The sequence below is a fragment of the Meriones unguiculatus genome (assembly GCF_030254825.1).
Source record: "Meriones unguiculatus strain TT.TT164.6M chromosome 13 unlocalized genomic scaffold, Bangor_MerUng_6.1 Chr13_unordered_Scaffold_40, whole genome shotgun sequence".
Classification (NCBI taxonomy): Eukaryota; Metazoa; Chordata; class Mammalia; order Rodentia; family Muridae; genus Meriones; species Meriones unguiculatus.
Genome location: NW_026843649.1, coordinates 5,521,846 through 5,533,991, shown reverse-complemented (window position 1 = coordinate 5,533,991; position 12,146 = coordinate 5,521,846). Strand labels below are relative to the sequence as shown.

Genomic DNA, 12,146 nt, shown 5'->3' with positions numbered 1-12,146 from the left:
TGCTGCTTTTACACAGATTATACTGGAATTGAAAGGGTCAGCATGGCTAAGGTTAGGGAAAGCTTAGAAGAGAGAAAGAAACAGAGAGAACAAGAGGAAAGTTGGTTTCAAAATTGGTTTTCAACCTCTCCCTGGCTCACCACCCTCCTTCCTTCAATCTTGGGACCCTTGGTGGGTTTCCTTCTCCTTGTATCTTTCAGCCCATCGGCCATTAAAAGACTTACTGGCTTTGTAACACAGCAAATTGACTCTCTGGTATCTAAACTGATACAAGTTCATTATCACAGACTTGATTTGGCTGACAGAGGCTTAGCTGAGATGGAGGAAGATTGGTGACAGTACATCACATGGGTCTTGACTGCTTGCGTTTGGCTCTCATGAGAACAGCATGAAACTCAGATAAATGCTCGCCTGTTATACCATGGGTACCTATAAGGGGGTGCAAGATGACATTGAAGGGGAGGGCCCAACTGCCCACTTCTGAGTCCCCTGAGAAGCAAACCTGATTGCATAGAGGTTGGTGTGTGATTACCCCTAACCACACCTGCTGGGGATGCCCTCAGCTTTTGATGGGGTCTTCCTCTCCTCCCCAAAAAGGCTGCAAAAAGCCTTGGGAGGATCAGGTCACTACTTCCCCCCTCTGGTTAATGTCCACCATCTGCAAAAGACCTCATGTTCAAAACCTACCTGCTAGCCTCTTAAATAGTTTAAGAATGGAGGAGATGCTGGGAGCCAAAGCTATCCACTGAAGCCAAAGTCAAATAGTGAGCCAAAGCCATGTAGTGAAGACAAAGATATTTACTGAAGCCAAAGCCAAGTAGTGAGCAAAGGTCATTTAGTGGAGACCTAAAGCTATTTAGTGAAAGAGTTACCAAAGACCCTAAATCATGGGTGATAGATTGTGAGAACATCCATCTGTCAGTTTTAGAGCATCTGTGAGATTTCTTAAGAAAACATCCTTGTGGTACATTGCAGGTGCAATATTTAACCCATGAAAGCACTCTTCCTATCTCCTGCAGCAGTTACTTAACCTTCCCCCTTTCCTGCCTTCTCCCTATATAAGTTGGGTAAAAATTTCTAATAAATGAGGCTTTGATCAGACAAACAGACTTGGCCTCATTCCTGTGTCTCTTGTTCCTCCCCTCCCCCATTCCCTCTACCCTCCTTTCTTTAGGAACCCCATTGAAGTCCCTCGGGTCGGGACAAGGAGCCAGAGGGCAGCAAATGAGTGGGAGGAGAGGTGTGAGAGAAAAGCTAGGAGAAAGAAGCAGGAGAGAGAGATCTTGGAACTACGTGAAGATGGACTGGATATAATATTTCACAAAAAGCAAGTATAATGTGGGGAATCTAAATGTTAGGAAACTATGACGGTTTGGAGATTTAGGATGCAGTAACTATTGCCCAGCATTGTGTTCTAGGTTAACTAAACAAGCCCAGTCTCTGTGTGGTGATTTGGGTATACAGCTGTTTAGGATTAACAGCAAGTTTTACCAGAAGATATATCAATAGTAAATATTAAACAATACCTACAACATAATAGTTTGAATTCTACTTTCCCTATTTATATTCCTTTACTTATTTTTCTTTATTGCCTAAACTAACACTTGGAGCACAATATTGAAAAGGAATGGGGGTGGTGAACATAGATGACAAGCTTCTGACCTGAGTAAACTAGCCTAAACCTTTTCTCCATTAGTGATGATTTTGGATGCAGGTTTCTCTTTATTGTGTCGAGAGGTGTTGCCTCTAGCCTTACAATTCTTGAAACTTTTATGATAAAGGCATTTGGATTTTTTCAAAGATTTTATTGTTTTTGTTGTTGAAGCTATTAAGATGTTCATGTGATTTTTGTTTATACATCATTTATCATTTGTGTGGTTTTTATATTTATTGACTTATGTTGTGCCATATTAGGTATAAGCAATTTGTTCATAGTGGAAATCAGAAATGAAAAATCAGAATTGAAAGGGGAGACCTAACAACAGACATTGAGGAAATGCAAACAATCAGTAGGTCTTACTACAAAAGCCTATATGGCATAAAATATAAAAATCTAAATGAAATGGACAATTTTCTTGATAGATTCCATCTTCCAAAATTAAATCAAGATCAGATAAATAGATTGAATAGTACTATATCTCCCAAGGAAATAGAATCAGTCATCACAAATCTCCCTTCCCAAATAAGAAAGCCCAGGGCCAGATGGTTTCAGCTCAGAATTCTACCAAACCTTCAAAGAACTAACTCCAATTCTCTTCAAACTATTCCACAAAATAGATACAAAAGGAATATTACCAAACTCATTCTAGCAAGCCACAGTCACCTTGATACCTAAAACCCACAAAGACCCCCAAAAAAAGAGAACTTCAGACCCATCTCTTTCATGAACATGCAAAAATACTCAATAAAATACTTGCAAACCAAATCCAAGAACACATTAAACATATCATCCATCATGTCCAGGCTAGAGCAGTAAGACAACTAAAGGAGATCAAGGGGACACAAATCAGAAAGGAAGAAGTCAAAGTATCACTATTCACAGATGATATGATAGTATACATAGGTAGACCCACAAATTCTACCAGAGCTCTCCTATACCTGATAAACACTTTCAGCAAAATTGCTGGATATAAAATTAACTCAAAAAATTCTGAAGTCTTCCTGTATACAAAAGACAATTGAGCTGAGAAAGAAATTGGGGCAACAACAACCTTCCAATATTCACAAATAATATAAACTACATTGGTTTAACTCTTACCAAGAAAGGGAAAGATCTGTATGAAAAAAACAAAACTTCAAGTCTCTGAAGAAAGAAATTGAAGAAGATATGAGAAGATGGAGAGATTTTCCATGCTTATGGATCAGTAAGAATAACAGCAAAAATGGTCATCCTACCAAAAGAAATCTAGAGATTAATGCAATTCCCATCAAAATATCAACACTATTCCTTACAGACCTTGAAAGAACAATTCTCAACATCATATTAAAAAAAAAAAACAGAATAGTTAAAACAACCCAGTATGATAAAGAACTTCTGAAGTTATCTTCATCCCTGATCTAAAGCTATACTATAGAGCAAGAGTAATAATGATGGCATAGTACTGGCAGAGAAAAAGACTTGTGGATCAATGGAATTGAATCAGATACCCAGAAATAAACCCACACACCTACAGACAGGCAGGACTAAGGCCAGAAATTTATACACTGAACCCCCATGGTATGTCCTCCCCATCAAGCTACCTCCATCCCCCAGTACTACCGCACAGAATCTCTACTTCCCCTCTCAATAGACTACCATATCAGTGTTCTGTCTGAGAGAAAAATCCTGCCTTTGAAAATGCCTGTCTGCTCTCTTTTAAGTCCATGTCAACTGCATCAGTCCTGATCTAACAGACACTACAACATGCACTGAGGAAAGCAGAGACTCACTGGTTCATATTTTAAAAGTCTTTATTCAACTAAGCATTTAAATGCAAAAAAATTAATGGGTAGACTTCTAGATGTATAAAATCTAACAACATTAAATCAAGATTAAATAAATTATTAAAACAGACACATAACAACCAAGATAGAAATGGTAACTTAAAAATCTTAAAAAAAAAAGAGAGAGAGAGAAAAGAAAAGCCTAGGTCTAGAGATTCAGCATGAATTCTACAAGAGTTGCAAATAACTCACTACAATACTCCTCAAAGAATTCCATATAAGGGAAAAGGAAGAAACACTTCCATATTTTTGTTAAGACACCAGCAGTATTATCTTGATTAGAAAAAAATCAACTTCTGAAAATTAATAACACAACCTAATATTGTGTTAACTAATTAATAACTCATGTTATAAAGAACTTCTATACAGGTACTCAGTTATCTGTACAAGAGACATACTCACTTACCTAATACATATGACTGGAAGCCATGATTACAGACTACGTTAATATTAATGTCAAATATTACTGATTCGCATAATACTAAATTATATAGTATACAAACATTTACATTTTATCTTTTATTTACCTATCGACTGAATGAAAAGTTCAACTGACTTGTTCAACAATCATCTTGATATCTTATTTGAAGTTAATCTCCAAGGCTTATAAGTATAAGTGAGTCCTATATTATACCTTGTTGGTTTAAAACCCACACATTACACTCATCACTAACACATTGAGATATGACCCAGGCTCATGAGCACTGTCTATGTTCTAAAATTTATTAATGAGACCATGATTTTCATTTCACATTCATCTTACCTTATTAATACTAAATCATCTGTGAAAGCAATTACTTTTCTGTTACTGCTGACTCGAGGACAGGCTATTTATTGTCCACAAAAGGATCTTTTTATGGTCTTTTGTCATAAATATAGACTGTATTTTCGGTGAAATGGTTGCTTGGATATGATGCCCTATATATCTTATGGCATTGGACATATTCCATGAAGTGATAAAAATTTTGGTTCTTAAACTTGATATATTTTTACACTATGTTCAATTGTATCTTACAGAACTTCATCTCACACTAGGAAAACATTTGTTGAAAGACATTCAAATTTAATTTCTTCAAATGAGTGTTTTCAGTACCCAAATCATGTACGATATATACACATACACTTTGACAGAAACTTTTTCCATTTTAATTTGTACTTGCAACTATAAAATGAAAATGTTTTATTGGTTTGAGGATAGTGAATTACTTACCAATAATATAAGATCCTGGTGCTTCCCTTGCTTATGAGTGAGGCTTACCTGGCATGGAAGAAGCCAGTCCATGTTTCTGTCTTCTTTAGGTCCCATTTCAATTTTGCTCAACAGCGTTTTATGGAGGGCATGGGACACTGCATACACTGCATTCCGTATGGAATAGCTGGGCTCAAAAACAGTCACCACATCATTTTCTTCTGGTTTAATCTCTATAGAAATTGGGTATGGGTCATGATTTTCACATAGCAAAACAGGAGATGAGCAATCAAACCTGTCAATCCAGAATTAATGGAAGTAAAAAATCTCCTGGGTACTGGGAGGCTGTAGAAGACTAGATATAGCTCATTAAGCCAGGGATAGCTATTGTTTTCGAATATGAGAAGCTTCCTCTGAAAAAGTTCATCAAGTCATTCCTATTTGATAGGGACTCAAAATAAAATGTATTGGTTTGCCATGTTCTACACCTTCCTTCTGGTTGAAAATAATTTATTTACCATGCGGAAAAACTTCAGTTACTTATGTGAGTACAGAATACCTGCACTTTTACCTATGTATGTTGGTTCAAATTCAGGAATTCAACACCAAATAGTACCCAAGTTTCAATTAGCCGATTGTTTTTCTGCAAAGCCACACAGATTTCTTTCGTTCTTTCCTTCCTTTTCTTTCTTCTCTCTCTCCTTCCTTCCCTCTTCTTCCTCCTCCATCTCTTTTTTCTCTTTGCCCATATGTATATGCCCTGAGCCCAGCAGAGGTGGGCAGATCCTTCTGTACTGAGTCCCCAGCACCCTAACAACAGCCCAGTGCACCTTACCTACTCAACAGCCCCCTAAAAATTATTTATAGGATCTTTCCTGCTCGTGCACCCGCAGGCCAGCAGAGGGCGCCAAAACAACCAATACAAGGTCGTGCACAGCCTCACCCCGGGCGGGGTGCACCCATCTCCCCCAGGAAGCATGCAGGCCTGGAGGGAGCAGAGGACTGTGTTCTCGTCCCGCCAACACCCTGCCTGCGGTTCTGCTCCACACACGAGCCACTCAGGGACTCCAGGCGGATGGATGGATGGAAGGCCAGGGGTGGACAAGGGAAGGAGGCAGGGAACCCCCAAATCCCTCCTACTCCCCTTCCTCCCCGCCCCCACCCCACGTGTGAGCAGGACTATGAATTCATAACTGCTTGTGATAAGAAGATTGCGGACCTGGGAAAACCGTTCCGGGTAGCAGCGCGTCTCTGGCGGAAGTCCCGCCCCTTAGGGCTTCGCTTCCAGAGCCGCCCTGCAGACTTTCTGGCTTGGAGGCACAGAGGCCGCCCTGCCATCTCCCTGGCCCACGGGGCTGTAAACACAAACCCTCTACTCACAGACAGACCTTTATCCCTTCGTTTCTCACTTCGGAGCTCTTGCTGGTCACGGAAGTCCCAAGAGTCCCAAGATGAATCGCGGCAGAGACTCAGAGGCGCGAGAACTACAAACATGGCTTCGGAGCAAGGACTTCTGGGATTGTATACTAGAACTACAAAAATGGCGTCCAGGCGGCGCCATGCATACTGGGATTGTTTGTAGTCACGAGCCTGCGTCTCTCCCTCTCTGTTGCCTGGACCGTGGCCCCAGAGTCGCCTACAAATCCCAGAATCCGCTGCGTGCCGTTGCCAGCATCATTTGCATGTGTTCCTTAGGATTACCACCATTTGGCTTGGCCAGGCGCGTGGAAGTAGGCGCGGGAAACCTCTTTGTCCTCAGACCCCACAACCCCACACAGCCTTTCCCCTGCTCTCCGTGTCTGTAAATCTCTCTGCCACGCCATACCGTCATAGGGAGCAGGAGCTTTGTGACGTCATTGCCCCGCCCCTTGTCCACGAAGTCAACACACTTAAGCTGCTCCTGCTACTACAGTAAAAAGTCCTGTCCCTGGTAGCTTGTCCTTGGGTCTCTGCACCTTTGATTATGTCCCTGGGAGTCAGACACAGACAATAATTTTTTTTTTACATGAATACCACTCTGCCTTCTTTTGGAGGGGGACTTTTTTTTAATCTTTTTATTAATTACACTATTCATTTTGTATCCCCCATGTAGCTCTCTCCGCCCTCCCTTCCCAATTCCTCCCTTCCTCTCCCCTTCTCCACGCATGCCCCTCCCCAAGTCCACTGATAAGGGAGGTCTTCTTTTCCTTCCTTCTGATCCTAGGCTATTAGGTTTCATCAGGAGTGGCTGCATTGTCTCCCTCTGTGGCTTCTCCTTTCAAAATGGAGTCACCCAAGCTAACTTAAACTCTTCAATCACATAAGTAGAAAAGTAACTAAGATACCATGCACACATGATATATACCCAAAGTTAAAACGTAAGATTTTGCTGGAGACATAAATGTATTCTACTGCCAATCTGTGACTAGTGTTTCCCTTCTGTATCGCTTGTTTTGACTGGAGTATGTTTTCACAAACTCCACAGGAAAATGAGTGTCACAAATTACAGGCTAAAAATCGGGACTGGAGGGATAGCTCAGCAGTTAAGAGGACTTCTTGCCCTGCCAGTGAATTGAATTTAGCTTCCAGCATTCATATTGGGCTACTCCCAATGGTCTGTAACACCAGATCCAAGTGGTCTGACACCCTCTTCTGGCCTCCGTGAGGACCCACATTCCTCTGTAAACACACACACACACACACACAGAGAGAGAGAGAGAGAGAGAGAAAGAGAGAGAGAGAGAGGAAAGTGAGAGGGGGAAAGGATAGGTTTTTTTTTTGTGTGTGTGTGTGTGTGTGGATGTGTGTGTGTGACAGGATCTCCCATCTGTATTGTCTTTTAAAATCACATATAAACTAAAATGACCTTGATCCAATCATCTTGCCTCTAACTCCTGGGTGCTTGGATTCCAGGGGTGCAGCACCACACCTCAGTTCAAGCATTGGTGAAGATGGGACTCAGATTTTCTTGTGGTTGCTAAGCATTTGGTCAACAGAGGGATCCTGAGACCATAGGTACCATTTCTCTGTAAAACAACTTAAGTCTTTTCAAGGGAGAAAACTAGTTCAAGCTCAAGGCCTGTGCTCTAGGCCAGGCACATGGTCTCACTGTGGGAGATGGAAATGAGGTTTACAACAGGTGTTAGTTAGCTTTTTTAAAATGAGGTTTTCGGTATTACACATCAGTGCCTGTGATTATGTGGAAGTGTTCCATCTCTTTGGATAAGCTGCTGTATTAAGATCAGTGGTGTGGGATTGCAGAAAAATCACAGGCCTGGCCAGGCTCAGGTCCAGCAAGCCAGGAGGCAGATACAGTAAGGTGCAGGCCTCTTGGACTGAAAGGCAGGTCTCAGCCCAGTAGGTGCTTCACCTGAGGTCATGAGAGTTTGTGGATATACTGCACTATCCAGCCACCAGAGCTGGCGGCCAAGCCCTGGGAATTCAATGGCAAATCTCCAGAGAGGAGGGGAGTACTCCATCCCCCCAGGATAAATGACTGACAAATTTCAAGTAGCCATGGTGGAAAGCTGATTATATCATGAAACACAATTTTGTCATTTTGTCATGTGATATCAAGGATTTATAAACCTTGGGCCATGAGAGGGGCTTAAAGGGTACATGTGTTTGATTGCCTGGGAATAGAGATACTAGGGATAGTTGATTTACATATTGTGGTACAGTACCTCATTTGCATGTAGTATCACAGTACTATTACAAGGAGAATATGTTAATTAATGATCCTATTCATGGGGGAACATCTCCAGGTAAGATCTCCTTAGGATAGGGTGGAGTATTTTCAGGAATCCACAGGTGCTTGCTGAACAGGTTTCTTATCAGGAAAAGGACAGGCCTGTAATCTTCACTTAAGGCTATGTGATGCTCCTTATAGGATCTGAGGTTCCCCAGATCAGGCAAAGAGAGAATCCCACTGAGAAAGTGAGTCCACTGTTACACACCAAGCTCAGAGGCTATCTGGAATTGTCATACTACAAAATTATATTCAGAGTTCCCCAACTGAGGTTCTGCAACAACTCCTCAGTATCAACAGTTTGTTTAACAGTGCTCCTTATGCATTACCAGCCTGTCTGTTGGCTGTTCTGTGATGATGAGAATCAAGGCCAGGGCCTTCTGCCACGGCAGGTCCTCCAGCAATCACCAACATCATTTTGTTTCCATTATCAATGACAGCATCTTATATACTAATGGTTTTGCATTTCTGTGAAGATTTTTAAATTGTGCAAACATATATTTTAAATATATTATGTCATAAAAGAAATCATGCCTTGTCAACACCAAGAAACACTTAAGAGCAGTCAAGGTCAGTATGTAAACTGTTACAAGACTGAAGGACACACTGGCTGCCTGAGTCAACAATCCTTAGAAACTTCTCTAGGTTGTAGAATTCAGTCAAAAATAGTTACAAGAATCAGGTGATAGTGTCTGTAGTGAAGGAAAAGGAAAGTAAGAATGTCCAGATGAAAGAACACAGAAAATCGGAGAAAACTCACTCTTGCCATTGTTACACAACTAGGGTCTTACACAACAGGGTCTGACAAAACTTATGTACCTAAAATAAATCAATTTTAATTTCTAAAGAAAAAAATAACATATAGAAGAAGAAAACTTTAGGAAATTACATGTGCGTGTGTATTGTCACTATTTTCATTATCTTATCCTCTAGGATGCCAGAAGATTACATTCGATATCCTGGACTTGGAAACATACACTTCTGAGCCCTTGATGTAAGTGCTAGGAATTAAAATTGGCGTCAAAATGGAGTAGTACCACTAACTCTCTAGTTCCCAATGATGTCATTATAATGCAGAGGGTGAAGATGCTGCATTACCCCTTCTCTCTCCTAGAACTTAAAGGTGATGAAGACTCTGATAAATGGCTGCTGGATTTCTCTCCCTTTGTGAATGGACTTCCCATATTCTTATTGTCATTGCTACCACAGTTCTTTTGATATGAGTAAATGTAACAAAAGGCTTTGTTGAAACCAGTCAGATTATATTAGAAAAATATTCATTATTTGAGATATAGCCTAACTTTTTGGAATCAATCAGAGACAGGATATGTCTACATAGCCACGGCTGTTTCAGAACGCAATCTGTGGATCTCGGCATGGTGGCACACACTTGTAATTCCAGAACTCAGGGAAGAAGAGGTAAGCAGATCTCTGTGACTTTAAGGACAGCCTGGTCTAGAAAGTGAGTCCAACACATCCAAGGATACACAAGCAAATTTTCTCTCAAAAACAAACAAACTCCAGATACACCTGCCTCTGCCTCCTTCAGCAAATCCTACTGGCCTGCACCACCAGAACTGGAACTTGAAAGAAAAATTCTCAACTTCATATGAAAAAACAAATAAACTCAGAATTGCCAAAATGATCCTATACACCAACCTATTGTCTGGAGGTATCTCCATCCCTGATCTCAACCTGTGCTACAGAGCAATAGTAATAAAAACCACATGGTACTAGCATAGAAACAGAATGGTGGCTCAATGGACTCAAATTGAAGATCAAGAAATAAACCCATACACCTACAGTTACTTGATTTTTGACAAACCAGCCAAAACCACATAACGGAAAAAAGACAGCATCTTCAACAAATGGTGCTGGTCTAACTGGATGTCTACATGTAGAACAATGCAAATACATTCATATTTAGCACCCTACACAAAACTAAAGTCCAAGTGGATCAAAGACCTCAATATAAAACCAGACACACTAAATTGGCTAGAAGAAAAAGTGGGGAAGAGCCTTGTCCTCATTGGCACAGGAGACAACTTCCTGAACAGAACACCAACAGCACAGGCTCTAAGAACAACAATTAATAAATGAGATCTCATGAAACTGAAAAGCTTCTCTAAAGCAAAGGACACTGTCGTTAGAAGAAAAGGATAGCCTACACACTGGGAAAGGATCTTCACCAACCCTGTATCTCATAGAGGACTAATATCCAGAATATATTAAGAACTGAAGAAGTTAAAAAGCAACAAATCAAGTAATCCAAATTAAAAAATGGTGTACAGAGTTAAACTGAGAATTCTCTGTGGAGGAATATAGAATGGCAGAGAAACACTTAAAGAAATGTTCAATGTCCTTATTCATCAGGGAAATCAAAACTACCCTGATATTTTTACCTTACACCCACCAGAATAGCTAAGATCAAAACTCAAGGGATGACACATGCTAGAGATGTTGCGGAGAAAGGAGAACCCTCACTGACGGTGGGAATGTACCCTTGTACAACCACTTTGGAAATCAATCCAGCACTTTCTCAGAAAATTATGACTAGTGTTACCTCAAGATCCAGCTCTACCACTCCTGAGCATATACCCAAAAGATGCTCAAATATAGAACAAGAACATTTGCTAAACTATGTTTATAGCATTTTTTTCTTAATAGCCAGAATATGGAAACAACCTAGATGGCCCTCAACAGAGGAATGAATATAGAAATTGTGGTATATTTATACAATGGAATACTACTCAGCAATTAAAAACAAGAAAATTATGAAATTTGTAGGCAAATGGATGAAACTAGAAAATATCATGAATGAAGTATCCCAGAAACAGAAAAAACACATATGTAATATACTCACTTATAAGTATATAATAGCCATATAAGATGAACATACTAAAATGTATAGTACTAAAGAAGCTAAAACAAGGAGGACCCTATGTAAGAAGCTACAACCTCGATCAGAAGGACAAACAGGATAAGACTTTGGAAGTAGGGAACAGAACACAGGGAACAAAACAGGAGCCTTCCACGGGGTCCACTGAAAGACTCTACCCATCAGGATATTGAAGGAGACACTGAGACTCATAGTCAAATTTTGGACAGAGGGCAGAGATTATGGAAAAATGGGGAGATAAAAAGAGCTGGAAGGGACAGGTGCTCCACAAGGAGACTAACAGAGCCAAAAAACCTGGTCCCAGGGTGGCCTGCATAGACTGGTACTCCAACCAAGGACCATGCAGAGAGAGAACCTAGAAGCTCTGCATATAGGAAGTCCCTACGCTGCCCAGTTTCCAAGTGGGTACCCTAGAAAGGGGTTCATGGGCTCTCTCTGACATGGACTCAGTTGTCAGCCTTTGATAACCCCTCCCTGGGGGTGGAGGGTGGGGTGCAGCTTTAACAGGCCACAGAGAAAGATGTCATCCCTGATGAGAACTGATGGGCTAGGTTCAGATAGAAGAGGAGGAGGTCCTCCCCTGTCAGTGGACTAGGGGAGGGGCATAGAGAGATTGAGTCAGACTGGGAAGAGAGTGGGATGGGGGTGGAGGTGGGGGCTACAGCTGGGATACAAAGTGAATAAACTGCAATAAACAAAAAATAAAGCAAAAAAGATTAGAAATAAAATATTAAAGAATAGCTTAAAAATTTTCCTCATTTCTCTATAGAGAAAAATTATAGTTTCACTATAAGCATAATTTTCAAACCTCAAGAGGCCAAACTATAAAAAGAAAATCAAGAAAAAAA

At 40.6% G+C, this 12,146-nt stretch overlaps 1 protein-coding gene across 2 annotated transcripts in view; it reads right to left on the bottom strand.

The window, feature by feature from the left end:
- LOC110540591 (zinc finger protein 431-like) overlaps window positions 1–6,163 on the bottom strand; it is a 41,179-nt gene extending 35,016 nt beyond the window's left edge. Inside the window, exons 1-2 of one of the 2 annotated variants that reach the window (XM_060376422.1) lie at window positions 6,061–6,163; window positions 4,742–4,905 (exon numbers count right to left, since the gene is read on the bottom strand). In XM_060376422.1, the coding sequence (XP_060232405.1) occupies window positions 4,742–4,789 (48 nt within the window). In that variant the 5' untranslated portion in view covers window positions 4,790–4,905; window positions 6,061–6,163. Of the gene's footprint in view, window positions 1–4,741; window positions 4,906–6,052 lie in introns of both variants that reach the window. The other variant, XM_060376421.1, reaches the window with a different exon arrangement.
- Between the last annotated feature and the right edge of the window lie 5,983 nt (window positions 6,164–12,146).